The sequence below is a fragment of the Heteronotia binoei genome, chromosome 17, assembly GCF_032191835.1.
Source record: "Heteronotia binoei isolate CCM8104 ecotype False Entrance Well chromosome 17, APGP_CSIRO_Hbin_v1, whole genome shotgun sequence".
Lineage (NCBI taxonomy): Eukaryota > Metazoa > Chordata > Lepidosauria > Squamata > Gekkonidae > Heteronotia > Heteronotia binoei.
The window spans coordinates 34,130,362-34,147,984 of NC_083239.1; the positions used below are offsets into that span (position 1 = coordinate 34,130,362).

Consider the following 17,623-nt stretch of genomic DNA (forward strand, 5'->3'; position numbering starts at 1 on the left):
AAAGCCCTGCTTCTTATGTTCTTCTGCCTTGTCACTGCTAGATCACACCCATGGCTCATCTAGTCCAACATCCTGTTTCATGTCGAGGCCAACCAATTGCAGTGGACAGCCACAGACAGACCAAGGCATTCTCCAGAGGTTGCCTCCCAGCACTGGTATTCTGAGGCTGACTGCCTCGGAATAGGGAAGTTCCTTTTAGGCACCATGGCGAACAGCCACGACGGATCTTCTTCTGCATGAATCTTTCACCCCCTTTTCACTATTTCCTTTTGTTATTTATTTGAATCATTTATAGTCTGCCTTCCTCACCTGGACGTGCAATATGGATTACACAGAGTGAGTATTGACAGGATGGGACGTTTAGTAAATGATGCAATAGGCTTAGGTAACTAAATGTCCCATCCTGTCGATACTCACTCTTAACACGGCACTCAGGGGTGTCAAGCATGAGGCCCGAGGGCTGGATCAGGCCCTGGAGGACTCCTATCAGGCCCCTGAGCAACTCACTGTCATCTGCTGCCTTCTCTCTCTTTTGCTTCCTTCTGCATCACAGCTTGCTTTGCCAGGCTTGTTCAGTCGCACAGGAGCTACAGAGTAAAGCCTCTACTTTCTCTGTTGGCTGACCAGCACATGAAGCAACATTTACAAAAGCTCACAATGCCCAGCCATTTCATGTTTTCCCCTGGGACTTAGGCTCAAAGCACTGACCATGAGATTTCTGTAACGAATGTCAGTAAATCAAAAGTAGGTTTGCAACTTACAGACACGCACCTGAACAGCATACTCAAGATTGCTATATTGTTTCCAGATTTTGATGCAATAATTCAAAGGAAGAGGAGTCAGTTATCAGAGATGGTCAAGTAAACAAAATATTGCAAGAGCGCTAACATTTTCAGCATATTTAAAGTTTTTAAAGAACTTTAACTGTATTTGTCCGTGTCCTTTATAAAGTTTTACCTCTGCTACCTGGCATGACATTTTATGACACACATGGCCCAGCCTGACAAAGTCTCATTTATGTCAGAACTGGCCCTCATAACAAATGAGCTTGACATCCCTGCATTAAGTGATACAAAAAATTCCATCATAGGAGCCGAGCTTCAGTCAGCGAGACACAATAATACAGGCCGCAGTCCCAAATAATTTATCGAAGTAATTTTGTAAATCATTGAGTATAATTTAGATAGCCTTTTTGGGATGGCCAACGCCACATCCGCAGGCAACTAAATGATTTAATTACCAACAAATACCACCCATGATTTGCCAGGAAGCAGAAGACCCAAGGATGGGGCCCATACCTCTCCATCTCCTGGAGCTGTTCCAGACGTCCCTTGACCTGCACCACTAGCGTCTTCAGCTGCTGGCGCTCTGCTGTGACCCGGGTTGAGTAGGCCTTCAGCAGCAACGTACGACGCTTGGTGTCGCGGATCTTCTCCTGAGCTGCTTCTAGGGTGATCTCTGCAAAACCAGAGAGAGAGAGAGAAGGGGGGGGGGCTGCACTGTTTGAGTTTCTCTGCATGCGTTGTATCCAATTGTGTTGACTGCTGGACAGATGCAGAACCTGCATTATCTCTGTCTTTTTGAAAAGCAAATGGCTGGTCCAGGGGTGGCTAAACTGTGGCTCGGGAGTCATAGGTGGCTCTTTCACGCATATTGCGTGGCGCTCAAAGCCCTCACCAACTCATTAGCCAGCTTGGAGAAGGTATTAAAAGTTAAAGTTGCTTTCTTTCCACCTCTCCATCACCCTCTCCCCCCCATCTAATTTGCCTTCCTTTCCTTTCAGCTGACATCTGACGATCATGTCTCGTGGCTCCCAAACGTCTGATATTTATTCTATGTGGCTCTTATGGCCGAGGACCTGCCTACCTGAGGGACCGTCTCTCCCCATATGAGCCCCAGAGAGTGCTGAGGTCAGCAGGGAAGAACCAGCTGAATGTCCCAGGGAGGCCAGATTGAAGACCACCCGGGATCGGGCTTTCTCAATTGCAGCCCCACTATTATGGAATCAACTCCCGGAGGAGGTACGGGCCCTGCGATGCTTAGATCAATTCCGCAGGGCCTGTAAGACCTACCTCTTTAAAACAGCCTTCACCTAATGCTGAGCTAAGGAAATGCTGCTGGATATGTTTTTAGCCACAGAATGTATTAAAGATCGACGTTATAGCACCACAATTAATTTTAATACAATTTGTAAATGGTTTTATGTCGATTTTATAACTATAAATGTAAGTACTATGTATAATTTTATAATTTTATTGTACTGGATTCATATGTTGTGAGCCGCCCTGAGCCTGCTCTTGCGGGGAGGGCGGGATACAAATAAAAAGTATTATTATTATTATTAAGCAAGTTTGGCCACCCCTGGGCTAGTCCCTACGGCTGCAAAGAAAGTCTTACGGCTCACAAGTAGGAAACATTAGAAGTCACTGGAGGCCAGGTGGCACAGCCCTATTTAACCTGTGCAAAAGCCCTCGTTAATCATTCTGTTTTGCATAGGTTATGGAACATGGAAGGGACAGGGAAGCCTCCCTCACCTAATCGGGGACGCCATTCCACAAGGCGGGTGGGGGCTGCAACAGAGAATGCACAAGCAGGGGCGACCCATTGCCACTTGGGAAATCCCATTGTTACGCCTCTATAGCACAAGGCAATTTTACAACTGCTGCAAGACATCTCTTGTTTCCCGGATGCTTTCGAGAACTCCTCCCCTTCCATACTTTCCTTCTCCCGTCTAAAACTTTACTCTGATTCTGCACAGTTTTGGTTCTCCCCCCCTCCCCCATCCCAGCACTACACAAAGGCCTTCAAGCATGAAGCCGGGTGGGCCACACAGGGGAAGAGAGACCTGAGACAATTCTGAGCATGTGCACTGAACCAGAACCCCCAGGAGTTTTGAGCGGAGGAAGCCATGACTCTTGAACTCAATTCAGGCCAGCGCTGCATAGGATTCTCACATTCACTCCTTCTCCCAACCCACTAAACCAAACAGGGCATTGCCATGGATGTGGCTTAATGGTCTGAACCTATTAGCCAAAGTTCTTCTCCTCCCAGAGGTGGGAATGCCTCTGGCTTGCCCACCCCAGTCATCCCCGAAACCTTCCCTGACCCAAGAGTGCCCGACAGCCTGTTCCCAGCAGGACCCCTGCCTTGCCCCTCACCATCAGCTGCGAGCTCGCGTTGTGCTGATTCAATCTGCCTGTCGATCTGCTCCAGCTCTCCCCGCAGGCGAGCGATGCCCTGCAGCAGCTGCTTACGGCGCTCCTTCTCTGAATCGGAGCCCCTGGATTTGCCCTGGGGAGAAACCGAGAGTGTGGGGTCCACAGGGTACGACTCTGTTGAAATCCCCCGTGTCCTTGATACAACTTGGACAGGCATCGGATTTAAGAACAGATGAACGTAAGAGAAGCCACGCTGGATCAGGCCGATGGCCCATCCAGTCCAACACTCTGTGTCACACTGTGGCCAAAAAGAACCAGATGCCATCAGGAGGTCCATCAGTGGAGCCAGGACACTAGAAGTCCTCACACTGTGCCCCACCCCAAGCACCAAGAATACAGAGCATCACTGCCCCAGGCATAGAGTTCCATCAATACCCACAGTGGTTAATAGCCACTGATGGACCTCTGTTCTATATGTTTATCCAATCCTTTCTTGAAGCTGTCTATGCTTGCAGCTGCCACCATCGCCCGTGGCAGTGAATTCCAAGGATGTGGAATTGTCTGCCGCAGGTAGTCTGTGCCAGCCTCTTAAACTTTAGATTTCCATCATTCTCAGGAGGAGGATGGGGCATACCCTTGGATTTTGGGAACTACTGTCTCCTCCTCCCGCCCAGGGGATTAGCAAACACCCTTTCATCTCCTGTTCTCTCTCACTTACCTTAGTCTCATCCATTTGCTGGTACCTAAGTGAGGAAAGAGAAGGTCAAGGTAACAAACGCTTTTCCCCCATTGGCTACAGCAGCTCAAGCTGTCTATTATATGGTAAAACTTTCCCCAAGCACGGGAGAAACAGCTTCACTTGAAACCTGCCATTTTATGGTCGAAGACAGCAAGACATGGTAGTCTTAGAGAAAGAGTCTTGCAAGGGTGAGTAACCAATTAATTATCACATGGCCTTGTGTGCAGTATAGCCGGGAGATCCTAAGGTTGTCTGGCAGCCAGAAGTTCTAACTCTTTCGGCATTCTGGACCACTGGGTGGTGAGCTAGACTTAAGGCGAGAGACATTTCAGAGGTGATTTGCCGTTGTCTGCCCCTGCATCATGACCCTGGTATTCCTTGGAGGTCGATCTTGCTTAGCCTAGGCCAACTCTGTTTAGTTTCCGAGATCTGAGGAGATTGAGCTATCTGGGTCAGGGCCTTCCAAAGGTCAAAAAGAAAGGATACCATAGCAAGTTCCCCCGAATCTTCTTCACATTCCTGTAACAGAAACGAGCACAATATTAAGTTAACATAGAGCAACTGCAAGTGGGAAGAAAAAGGGGATGGGAGCATACAGGGCAGCCAAAGCCAACTTATTTCGGAAGAAACTGCAGGCACTTTGGCACTACCTAAAGTTGCACTCACAACAGCTAGCCAAAGAGGTATTTCTTGCTTAAAAGGTCACTGGGTTGCCATTTTTTAAAAAACCTACCACACCTCTTTTAAACACAAGCCCAGCATGCAGAATTAACAGGCAAAGGTCGTAGCAGAAATGATCAAATGGATCAACTACCTTCTTTAGAAGGGGCTGGGGGGTTTTTATAGTCCAGGAACATTCTTAACAGCTTGTATAGAGAACTTCTACGCTGGTGCCTACTGCTGATGGGTAACAAGAATGAACCATTCCGTGCCACATCTCAATTAAAGCTGCCTTTAAGTGCCACGTATATCATATTATACATACATGGCAGAGCATCTGTAACCCTGGCCACTGCCGAGCTATCCGGCTAACCTTGTGTGGCTAGTGGCCCATTTTAAAGGCGTCATTGGGCTATGCAACAGCAGATGGGTGAGCTTCTACCCTTCCCCCAAGGTGCTCAGGGCAATGTACATGAGGCTTCCTTCCCCTTTCATATTCACCACAGAGAGACAGTTTAGTGTAGTGGTTAAGTGCGCGGACTCACATCTGGGAGAACCGGGTTTGATTTCTCACTCCTCCATTTGTAGCTGCTGGAATGGCCTTGGGTCAGGCATAGCTCTCGTAGGAGTTGCCCTTGAAAGGGCAGCTGCTGTAAGAGCTCTCTCAGCCTCACCTACCTCACAGGGTGTCTGTTGTGGGGGGGTGGGGGGGAAGGTAAAGGAGATTTTTTTTACCGCTCTGAGATTTAGAGTATAGGGCGGGATATAAATCCAGTATCATCATCTTCTTCTGGCATATTCAAACCAGGGCCAAACTGCAGCCAGGAACTGCTGAAGATATGCTAGATCCAAACCTGGCTCTCTCCCCAGCTCAGCATCTTACCTCTGATGGCGAACGTGGCGGATGACGTACTTCCATATCTCGGCACATTGGCCAGAACAGATTCTGGAGAAAAGAGAGCGAGGAAGACAGAATATAGTCAAAGAAAGAGAAATCCATGTGGATTTCCCCATATACATTTATGGTTTTCTTACTCCTACGACGGAAAATGGTGAGAGTCTTCAAACACAGTGATTACCTTGTCACTATGCAGTAATATTGTGTAAAATATATGGGGGGAGGGGGACCTTTTTTGGGGGGGAGGGAACAATGCTTCCTGCCCCACAAGTGTTTGCCATCAAGTCACATGATTTATGGCACTTCTATGAATTAATGACCTCAAAACATCCTTACAGTTAACAGCCTTGCTCAGGTCTTGCAAACTGTGGGCCATAGATTTCTTGATTGAGTCAACCCATCTCATGTTGGGTCTTCCCTCTTTTCTTGCTGCCTTCAACTTTTCCTACCATTACTGTCTTTCCCAGTAATTGTTGTCTTCTCATGATATAACTTAAAGTTCGACAGTCTCAGTTTAGTCATTGTAGCTTCCAGGGAGAACACAGGCTCGATTTGATCTAGAATCTGCTTATTTGACTTTTTGATGGTTCGCACTGTCTATAAAAGTCTCCTTCAACACAACACCTGTACAAAGTGAGGCTCTTCAATCATTTTCTGTAGGGGATTTGGACCTTCAATCATTTTAGGTAAGGTGGTTTTTAAACACCAAAGGAAACCTATTTCTTTCAAGCCCCTACGTAAAATGACAGCATAGTGAGGGTCTGCTCACCCCATCTAAGGACGTGGGTTACCTGGGCAATGAAATTTAAGGTGGAATAAGATAGGTCTTCCCCAGACTGGGGAATGCAATGGCAAAACCATCCTGTAAAAAAGTCTGCTGTGAAAATGTCATGATGCAACATCGCCCAAGTCGGAAACGACTGCTGCTCGCACACCTTTTTAAAGATGAGTCTCCTGCCCTGAACATCTAACGTAAAATGAAAGCACAGAAAATAACCCCACACTGCACTAGAAGTAATGGAGGTCTCTACTTCACAACAAAAGTTTAGCCTGGAATAATACCTCAGGGTTTTTTGGAAAGCTGCCCCAAGACAGCCACATATTTTTTTTTGTAATTAAGGCCAGCTGCAGAAAAGCAAGTATGTGAAACCAGAGAGCTCACGGGTATGAGTAAGATATATAACTTAGAACACTCAGTGAGAGCTTTAACTAATGCATATATTGAAAACAAAATTTTAAAGCACAATATTTTTCACATTAATTTGAAATATTTTACAATCCATTTTATTACAATATACAATCTTTTTCTTCGTTTCTTCCTGAAGTCCAATGTAGGTGTGATTGCAGATCCCAACCTGGGGTGGCTGCTTAACGGGACTGCTGCTTCTATCCACTTTCAGAGCGAATCCTTCTTCAGGCAGCTCACCAAGGGATACAATTTCAATTCGGCACTGCTCTGTCTCCAAGGATCAAGCACGGCTCCACACTTCTATTTGTCCTTAGCTTTCAAGAGAAGATTAGAGAGAGACAGAGCAGTGCCAAATTGAAATTGCATCGCTTGGTGAGCTGCCTGAAGAAGGATTCACTCTGAAATTTTGTTTTCAATATATGTATTAGTTAAAGCTCTCATGGAGTGTTCTAAGTTATATACCTTGCAGCAGGGCTTTTTTTGAACAGGAACGCAATTCCGGCTGGCTTGGCATCAGGGGGTGTGGCCTAATATGCAAATAAGTTCCTGCAGGCCTTTCTCTACAAAAAACCTTGTACAAAACAATGGCTGTCAGGGGGTGTGGCCTAATATGAAAGTGAGTCCCTGCTGGGCTTTTTCTACAAAAAACCTTGCATAAAATAATGGTGATGTCAGGGGGCGTTGGCTAATATTCAGATGAGTTCCTGCAAGGCTTTCTCTACAACAAAAAAGCCCTGCCTTGCAGAAAAGCAAATGGCAAAAGACCCACAGCCTGGAAGAGAGAAAGCAGCCGCGAGACTCTCTGCACTTGCTCAGAGACACTCTCGCCCACAGAGCTCTAACGGACAGGCAATAAGGAGGTTGCCCAAATCTCACCCACCGGCGGGCGGCACTCTCGGAGGGGATCTTGTTCGGCGGCAGCTTCATCTCCTCGGCCGCCCAGCGCCGCAACTCCTGCGCCAGCGAGGGCCCGCTTCGCGCCATAGCGGCCAAGGGGCCGCCTCCAACGGCGCCCGCGAAACTTCAACTCCGGCGCCTTCCCAGCCAAGTCGCGCCCACGCTTGCCCCGCCTCTTCTGCATGGCATGCTGGGAGATGGAGTTCCGTGGCTGCTTCAAGGTACCGAGTAGCCTTTTGGGATTTGTAGTTTTAGACGGGCAACGGGTCTCCTGAGGTGAATTGAAGAAGCCAGGAAAAGTTAAAATAAGCTTATAAACGGGAGTCTTGTGGCCTCTTAAATATTAGTATTTACTTATTCTAGCGCACGCTTCCATAAAGTAGAACAAAAGCTTGTTTAAGGGGCCACCCACAATACTCCCCTCCGCTCCAAGTTTATGATACAGAAGAAGTCTAAATTCTCCCAAGGCTGCTGTTTTATGTTTGCAACCAACTAATATGGCTACCTCTCTGCAATTATTATTTGCATGATGTGACTAATATAGTCGGTGTCTAAAAGCAGAGATATTTGACCTCCGGGTTTCAAAAGCTAGTATGTTACTTTGGTTGCATTTTGATTTTTTAAAATGGATCAGAAATTCATTCAGTTATTCTTCATCCCGGGAGCAAGTTAAATAGCTACAATTTGGGGATCAGACTATGTTTCTGGGATCTACTTAATTTTTTCCAAGACACTTTGTAGCAATCATTCACAAAATGGCAGCTTAGGAGGGTGGAGCCAATAACAAAACGGCAGCTAGGAGGATGAAGTTAGTTCCCAGCCTCCTATCGCAGCTCTTTAACTGGAGAGGCTTGAAAAATGGCATCTTGATAGGGTTGCCAACATCCAGATCATAGATTATGTGCATGAATATTGCATCTGTTATTAGCAATTAGTAATTTTTGTCACTGTAACCTCATGGTTGTGGTTTTTTTTAACATCCAGATGGTGGCTGAAGATCTGCTATTACAAATGATCTCCAGGTGACAGAGTACCTGGAGAAAATGGCTGCTTTGGAAGGTGGACTGTATGGCATTATAACCCCACTGAAGTCCCTCCCTTCCTCAAACCCTGCCCTCCTTAGGTGCCACCCCCCAAATCTCAAGGAATTTCCCAACCCAGAGCTGGCAACACTACATCTTGAGCAAAATTGCAGCATGACAGAGCTGATTTATACTGCAGCGCTTAGGTAGGGAAAAGTTTTTTTCTACTGTTTCCCCAAAGCAAACCTCTATGTTTTCCCTGGAAAAGGTAAGTAACACTGTTGATGCCTGGGAAAAGAACCAGGAGAGCTACTTTGAATTGATGAGATAGGGTTACCAACCTCAAGGTGGGGACTGAAGATCTTGCAGAATTACAGCTGACTTCCTGACAACAGAAATCACTTCCCTTGAAGGAAATGGCAACTTCAGAGGGTGGTAGACTATTAAATCTAGGAGAAACTGAAGTCCTAGAATGATGTCACATTCCCAATGATTGCCTTGCAAGGCGTTGCCCCCAAATCTCCAGGATTTTCCCAATCTGTAGTTGGTAACCCTAGAAGAGTGATTTATTTAAGCTCAATAAAGAAGTTGGCCCACTTATCCATGCTCCCATGAACGTACTGATTATCTGGTCCTGGCGGTCATGCCCTTGTTATTCCCAGACTTTTCTGCCACATTAATCCTTGGTGAACAGTTCCAGATTCTTTGAAAATGTGAATTTTGTATGTGGCTTGCATGTCAAAAGTGTGTGTGAAATTACCAATAGGTATTGCACAACTATTTCTCTTGCAGCTATGTGGGCTAGAAACCTACATAAGAAATAAAAAAGACAGAGAAGAGATTCTCTGGATGTCAGATTTTGTGTCAATTAAGCAGATTCTGTGCTTGTATAGAATACACGCAAACCCAGCCTTGGGAAACAATGCCGTGGTTCACTGTAGGAAACTCTCATGGCTTCTTCCCTGCCCCCCCATTAGCAGGGACAGCAGGACTGTAGGAAGCAAGGATAGGTTTTCCATTGTGTGAAACCAGCCCTGACTGCAGGGACCATTGAGTAGCCCACTGTTGCCTGTACAGTGGAACAGTGATAGCTTATTACAAATGAGAACAGAGTAATAGTCTTGTGTTGAGACAATGTAAAGCTGCTATTGTGTGAGCCATTGTTTATCCCCACTTTTCTATAGGGGGAAAATAATTATGATATGATTCAGACTTCTGGCACTGGCCCCAGCCATGACCTAAGCGAACCCACCTCCTGAAGTGACTAACTTACCCTATCGGGAGATGAGTTCGAATCACGTCAGCTGGTCAGCAAGGCTGTGCTGGGATGAAGGGTTTTAAGTTCTCCAGTAAAGCATTTAATGGTGCCGTCTAGCTTCTTGCACAGCACCCAAACCCGCCCCCCCCCCCCAATGTGTAGATGTTTTCTCCTAAGCAAAGTAAGGCGGAGAGCTTTGTAATTCCTCCTTTCTAGCTTGACTAGCAATAAAGACTTTCCTATAGCTACACTTCCCCCTTTTATCCCATCAGTGTTTGTCTTCTTTTGGGATACATGGACAAATGGCTGAGATCTAGGAAAATATTTAGCCTGGGGAACTCAGTGCCCCAAGATGTAGTGATCGTTCTCCTAGGGGGCTTCAAAAGGGAATTGGACAATTCATGGAGGGTTGTTCTGTCAGCAGCTATGAGCCAGGAGAGATAATGGAGCCTCCACGTTAAGCGCTGTGTACATTTGCGTAAAGTCACAGCTGACTTACGGTGGTGTCACAGGGCTTTTTTTTGCAGCAGGTACTCCTTTGCATATTAGACCACACACCCCTGATGTAGCCCATCCTCCCAAGAACTTACAGAGCTCTTAGTGCAGGACCTATTATAAACTCTTGGAGGATGAGCTACATCAGGGGTGTGCAGCCTGATATGCAAAGGAGTTGCTGCTACAAAAAAAGCCCTGGGTGACCCCATAGGGTTTTCAAGGCAAGTAATTAAGCAGAGGTTGTTTGCCGTTACCTTCGTCTGCAAATTCTTCCTTGGTGGTCTCCCATGCAAGTACTGACTCTGCTTAGCTTCTGATGAGATCCAACTATACTATACCATTCCATATCCCCAAGACGCAGTGTACTTCTGAACAATAGTTACTGGAGTGGAGAGGGGGTAATACAAGGAGGTTTGGGTCTTTCTGTGCTATGCTTGTTGGCTATCTGGAGGCATCTGATTGGCCCAACAAGACTAGAAGATGGACCTTTCATCTGATCCAACAGGGGCTTGTTTTATGTCCTTATGGCCACTGCCAAAGCCAGCAGGGGGTTAAATTGATAGACATGAGTTCAGATCCCAATGTGTGTCCCAGGGCATTTAGGAGAACACCAGCCCTGATTTCAGTGTAGAATATATGTAGAATGGTGTGAGGGAGGCAATAGTGTGAATGTAAGCACTGAAGAAAAATTGAAAGAGCCCTTTGTCTGTGCTTTAGGATGAGCAGCTACATCTGGCATGTAATGTGGAGAAGGTTCTCTGATCACACAAAGTTAGTTGCCAAGACTCAGGGTATGGGGCCCTTGGGACCACAGGTTAAAATCTCAGGGGTCTCAGCCACATGCTCAGTGGCTTCTTTTAAGACTTATGTGCATAAGTGCTTCTTCTGGCCCTTAGTCTGGGGCTCTGCGTGACCCAATTTTGTGACTTTTTGGAGCAGCCACTTGACTTTTAGATGTGACTTCACTGCTGTCTGAAAGCATGTTGTTGAAAAGGTTTTTAATACATTTATTGTTTTTACTTGTAGTTTGGCATTTAGTGTAATATTTTTTATGCAGCTTTCGTGATCTGGCTTGTGTGGTTTTCGTATTTTATCATACTGATTTATGTCAGCTACATTTTTACTTGTAAACTGTCTGGATCCTCTGCTATCATAACAATACATGAAATGTAAATAAGCCAAGGTCCATAAATAGTTGCCCAGAAGTTTAATTCTGGCAAACTGCGTGAAAGAAACTGGCTAAAACGTGAAACCAAACATATCAATTTAATTTACCAATTAAAAAGTTCAGATGGTGACCATTTCAAAACCTCGTCCCTGGCTGAGCAAATAAACACAGATGATAAAAGTCAAAATCAGTCACTACTCCAAACAGTGACTTTTTAAAAGAAACAAACAGCTATTGCCAGCACAGGGAATCCTTAACATAGCACAGGCTGAACCTTGCACTGTACAGCATTATATGTCGTAACAGATTGGGCACATTGCTCCAGACTTGCACTTGCTTGAACATTGTTCCTTTGAACCCGGGCCAAACTCGTAATGCCTCCCTGCCAGGCCTCAGCAATAATTGAGGACTCCTCGGGAGAAGGGGGAGTCTCGTGTAGCCAGGTGAGTTAGCAGAAGCCAGCAAAGGAGGAAGAGGAACTGCAGGCTTGTCAGGATTCACGCCAGCAGCTGGTGCAGGGTCCTGATCCAGCAGATGAAACTCAGTTGGTCGCTCTCAGCCTCCTCTCCCCCGCCCGTGTCATCTGCACCTTTAGAGTGCCGCAGACAAAGTCTAAGAACAAAGCTACAAGAGAGAAGGCAAAGTGCACGCCTTCGGGCCTGACACCAGCTGCTTGCTGATAACACAGATGAGTAGTAGTTGCAGGATAATCACAGGCAACTGGCTGCAAGCATGACCTTTTGGCGTATGGCTAAAAAACCTGCCAAGAGAGGCTGCTAGGTGCGGAAGTAACATGCATGATAAATGCTAAGACACTGACTCAGCATTCGTCTGATTCTTGAAACCTGACCCTTGGACTGGATTATCTGGCCTGACTTCTGGAACCCTGACCTCTGGACTGAATGGTTTTGCTTTTGCCCTCTTGCCTGACAGTTTGGGGAACAATCACTGAAACCCAAGATCAGAATTCTGTGGGACAGGGACACCTACGTGACTCATGAAAAGTAAAAAGTCTAATTTCTGAAACGACATAAGAGAATATCATACTAATGGCTCTGCTGTTGGGATTTACGAGCCCTGGATTTCTTGCTCCCTTTCAAGTATATATTCCACCCTTGGCCTCGTGTGTGTGTGTCTGTCTGCTTTCTACATTATGCTACGTCATGTCTTGGACCAGGGGTCATCCACCTTTTTTAGCACGTGGGCACCTTTGGAAGTGTGAAACAGAGCAGTGGGCACAGAACAAAATGGCTGCTGCAGGAGGCAGAGCCAATTACAACATGTCAGGCAGCTAGTCTACAGATAACTGATTGCAAACTCTTCTGGCAGAAGCTGTGTTTCACAGGATGCTTTTTAATCTGCACTGCACAGCCAATCAGAAGCCCTGTTGGAAAAAAGCCACCTTAAGTTCAAAGGATGATGGAAGACAGGAGGGCCTGGTGTGACTTGGTCCATGGGGTCACAAAGAATCGGACTTGACTGTGCGACTGAACAACAACAAGCCCTACCTACTTTCTGCAGGTGTTTGGCAGGTGACGGGGAAGGTATCAGTGAGCGCCATGAGCACAATGAAAGGGAACACTTGCGTTGGACAGTTTTTCTTGTTTGCATTGTGTTCTAATTCTATAACCTTTTAATGGATGTTTTATGGTGTTTGGCTGAATTTTTAAAAATATTTCGCCATCCATCTTGAGTCTCGGTGAAAAAGGTAGGCTATAAATGAAGATTAATAAATTCTGTTCCGTAATACCCTTTTGGCTGAGGAACAGGAAATGAGAAAACAGAGCCATGCAAGCTAGTAGAAAAGATTGTTTCCCCAGCCAACTGTAACTTTTGGATCCTTATTTATGACTTTGCTTGTGGGGGGCGGGATTGACTTTTGGGATGACTAAGAGTAATTGTAGCAGATTTGGCCTTGCATTTGTGCTACAGAAATAATGCTGTGCCAGAGTTTTGCTTTTCATGTCAGAGATGTTGCCACCATCAGCTCATGGTTCTTCCTCATTTTGGAATCACATATTATATGTGTGCATATCCTTTTTTTGCTCCCCCCCACACACAAATTTCATAAAAATTTCAGAAACAGTTGCAGATCTGCTCCAGGAAACTGTGAGAATATGTGTGAGTATGGCTTGGGTGCAGGCCAATCAACACCCACTTCAAAAACAGTTGCAAATCTGTTCTAGGAACTCTGCATGTGTGTATATTAGAGATATCCTTGGCACCAGCTTCGCACAACAGCTGACTTTTCCTCAGATCAAGCTGAACTATGTTGGAAACTACAAAAACATTTTCCCCAGAGCTTTTTTCCAGAGCTGAAAAATGTAAATTTCTTTACTATGGCAGCATTATCATTTCTTAAAATGCCTTCTCCTTATATTACCTGGGGGAACGTGGCGAAATGGAGTTCCGGAACATCTTTGTGGAAACAACAGTCTCAAAAAAAGTTTTAAAAGTTCATGAGGGGAACCCGTGCGTTTCTCCTTCATTTCCCTCTTGAGAGTTCCGGCACCTCTTTTTCCACGATAAAGAAGCCCTGCCTACAACACAGAAGTGTTTTTAGGCATGATTTTGAGGTCAGTACTTAAAGGAGCATGACACCATGTGGATTTGTAAAATACTGTTTATTTCTTTCAGAATACAAAGTCAGATGGGTTAAAGTCATTAAATATTTGCCGCATTGTGGGACCAAAGATGTACAAAACGCCCAGCAAGTTTGCTGGATTAACCCTGCCAACCTGAAAGGCAGGCTAGTCTTTAGTGTATATTCCCTAGGCTAGACTGTTCAGAGAAATCATTGTAGAGTTTTTTTTTCTTTTTTCTTTTAACCTGCCTAACACACATTCACACACATGCGTACCTACCACAGACGCACAGACGGAGGAAGGAGTTTAAAGAGCAAACAGTCGCTTTTAAAAATGTTACATCTTCATCGGACCCCCCTATTTACAATCAAGCTGAAATTGCCCGTTTAGGAAACAGAGACAGATGACTCGACCATCTGAAGCAGAAACTTCCATTTCTTTCACTCAGTCGACACAGAGAAAGAGAACGTGACAAAAACAGTGTTCATGCAGTTTACGCCGACTGTCTTGGAGCTGAAACAAACTGGGTCTTTTGAGTGTCATGAAGCTTTAAATTCACTAAGTAAGAAATTGATCTTACAATTCATTCAACTGGAGCCAAATCAAAGCTGAAGAAAGAGCAAAGGTCCATTGTGAAATGTCTTGCGTGAAAAAGAACCAATATTTTGGCAACACTTGCACATCAGGCTAAAATGAAGCTCTCCTTAGCTTTTTATATGGTGTATTCCATGAAGTTTCATTCACACACACACACACTCCCCCCATCCCCGCAATTTGAATATGCAGTTTCCCTGCATATTAGGATATTGGTGAGTATATAGGAGATTATACTGTTGCTGTCTCTTTAGAACCTAAAAACATTTGAGTGGTTCTTGAGGGTAGTTCGCATTTCTACACCAAGAGATGTCCCACACTATTCCAATTCATTTCAGCTCCAAATCATGTAACAGTCTTGATCCAAAACATTTCTCAGTACAGGAACTTATTTTGCTAACAGCAGTAGTGCAGAGGTTTCCAATTCTGGTATGGAACTCTTGACTCACTCTATACTCCAGTTCCTAAGGAGGATACCCTCTTGAAGCCCTCTCAGGGATGCACCTTAACTCCAAAGAAGTGGGAATCCCTCCCCCACCAGTAGAATTGATGTCAGAAATTTTTGGGACATTCCACCCTTTCTCTGCTCATATACTGCCGACCAAACAAACAACTCTTTATAGCTTCATAGTAAGACTAGACCTCTGTCATGCTTCCTTGATATCACTGAACTGGTACAAAGGGCTGTGACTCAAGGATGCTTAAGGTTGAAGGCAGAGGACTTTTCTCAGAGAACTGGTCTGATTGGGACTCAGTCAGGTAAATGGATTAGGCTGGTTGTTTCAAAAACCTGCCACACCTGTTTGACCATTCACAACAAATCACTCCAAGTTCTCTTCTGGGTAAACTGCATGTTATGCCAGATTTCTCAGTTTAAAAAGCCAACAACTAAATTTAGCTGTGTGGCAGGAAATCAAGAAAACAGCCTAAGGGGTGAGGAAGATTAACCCTCTGCACAATTTCCCTGTCCTAAATCTTCCCTCTAACCTGTTCACTCTCTCTGTTTGGGAGGGAGAATATACAGGCGTGAGTTTATGTTCTTTCCTCCTTCCAGGCAAATATCATTCTGAGGGTTTGTGTTTTTGATCTCGATCAAGAGTTATGGTATAGGAGGAAGGGTAACTTCTCACAGCACCATATGAGTACCTTCCACCCCCCAATACACAGTTCCATTTAGTACAAGAAAGAAAACGTTGAGAAATTAGTCATAGATCTTCCAACATAACATTAGTTTGGTCCTTAAAAACGGTAGTCTGTCTCCAGCAGCAAGTGTCTAAGGATTTTTCCTGGCTGGTCTGCCACCAGCAACAGTATCTTGAGATTCTTGCAGTGGTACCTTCCAGTCATTCTCTGTGGCTTAGGTGTTGCTATGAGGGTTGCCAACACTGGATTGAGAAACTCCTGGAGATTTGGAGATGGAGCCTAGGGAGGGTGGGATTTATGGAGGGAAGGGACCTCAGTGTGGTATGATACTGCAGAATCCACCCTCCAAAACTACTGCTTTTGGCAGGGCAATTGACGGCTGTAGTCTGAAGATCAGCTGTAAATCCAGGAAACTTTCAGGGCCTCTAGGAGGTCGAAACCCTAGTTGGTACACATTTTAAATACCTTTCGGATATCTTGCTGAATCTCTAGATCAGACTGTTAAGACTCCAGCCTTTCCACCCTTGCTCTCTTCTTTAAAAAAAAATCCTCCTTGAATATACCTTTACAATAAATAGATCATACCATAATTTTGCCCGGAGAGTTAGGGATTAAGAAGATTAGGAGATTTGGTTCCGGTAGGTAGAATTAGTTTGGTTACAAGAAAAGGGGAGGGGGGGGGGGAGAAGGGCATTTTCTTTCCTATCACTGGGTAACTATCTGCTTTGTTTTCAGAATTGCAATAGAAATAATACCTATTGGATACTGCCTCCAGCGCTGCCAGTTGGGAATCCCAGCAGTCAGTTCCCAATGTGCACATACCCCTTTGCGCCTGCTGTAAATCCATCTCCCTGGGGTGGGGAAAAAACCCTCCCCAGCTGTATTTCATGAATTCCCAATTTAAAGTCAGCTCCTTTCCTTTGTGATTTATCAGTTGCTTGATTAGCGAAATACTTGTTTTTTTCTGTACAGTACAGATATAGGATGCATGGGTACTGGGAAAGGAGGAAGGAGAACGGAGCGTTGGTTTTTAGGATCAGGGTGGGGGAAAGTGCTCTTCTTTTATAAATGCTGCTCTGTGGGACTTGCAACACAGATTGCTAACTCCCTAGTGGGTGAAGCTGTTACCGACATGGAGGACAGGGTTGGATTGGCCATTGTAGCCCCTGAGAAGAGTCCCAGTGGGCCAATGGTCTTGGAAGTTATACCCCCATTTCAGGTCTACCATGGCCCTGAGTGAAGTGAGAATCACCTTGTGCAGGGTGGCCTCATGTAAGGTATGCAGGAGCTGCCCTAAGCCAGCAGCCTTTTTCTCTGCTCAAAATGGACACGCTTAACTGGTGGTCCTTGCACTGTACAAGGCAGGTGGGCTAAGTTGTTGGTCCTCACTTTGTGCAAGGCAGGTGGGATTGAATGCCGTGGCCTTCACTTTCAGCCTGCATTGCCTGCCTGCCTCCCTCCATTAGGGTTATGGGCCCAGGGCTGTTTTGGCCTCCCAGTCTGCCCTACAAATCAGGTAGTTTTTAAAGACACAGGAGCAGGGTAGTCTGTGAAGAACAAAACAACTTAAAACTAAGGCCAAACAGTTAATCAGTGGCTGACCTGGGAGGAGATCCTAGTTCTGTATCTAGCTGCATATACTTCAAAGGCTTCATTGGAATTTAAGGTGTTCTCACAAGTGACATTGCCTGGAATTCACTGCATGTGTCACCTCAATCACATGCCTTGTCTTCCTATTATTTTCATCAAGGGCACTGGTCTGTCAGGGATCCTACATCAATGTTTGACCTTCAGGACTATGGGCTTTCTATGGGCTG

General features: G+C 45.4%; 1 protein-coding gene across 1 annotated transcript in view; it reads right to left on the reverse strand.

Moving 5' to 3' along the window:
• The window catches only part of HAUS5 (HAUS augmin like complex subunit 5), a 28,529-nt gene extending 20,811 nt beyond the window's left edge, over nucleotides 1–7,718 (reverse strand). Inside the window, exons 1-6 of the mRNA XM_060258280.1 lie at nucleotides 7,525–7,718; nucleotides 5,441–5,503; nucleotides 4,384–4,416; nucleotides 3,877–3,901; nucleotides 3,159–3,291; nucleotides 1,299–1,458 (exon numbers count right to left, since the gene is read on the reverse strand). Of these exons, the coding sequence (XP_060114263.1) occupies nucleotides 1,299–1,458; nucleotides 3,159–3,291; nucleotides 3,877–3,901; nucleotides 4,384–4,416; nucleotides 5,441–5,503; nucleotides 7,525–7,628 (518 nt within the window). The 5' untranslated portion in view covers nucleotides 7,629–7,718. The remainder of the gene's footprint in view (nucleotides 1–1,298; nucleotides 1,459–3,158; nucleotides 3,292–3,876; nucleotides 3,902–4,383; nucleotides 4,417–5,440; nucleotides 5,504–7,524) is intronic.
• Nucleotides 7,719–17,623: the final 9,905 nt, after the last annotated feature.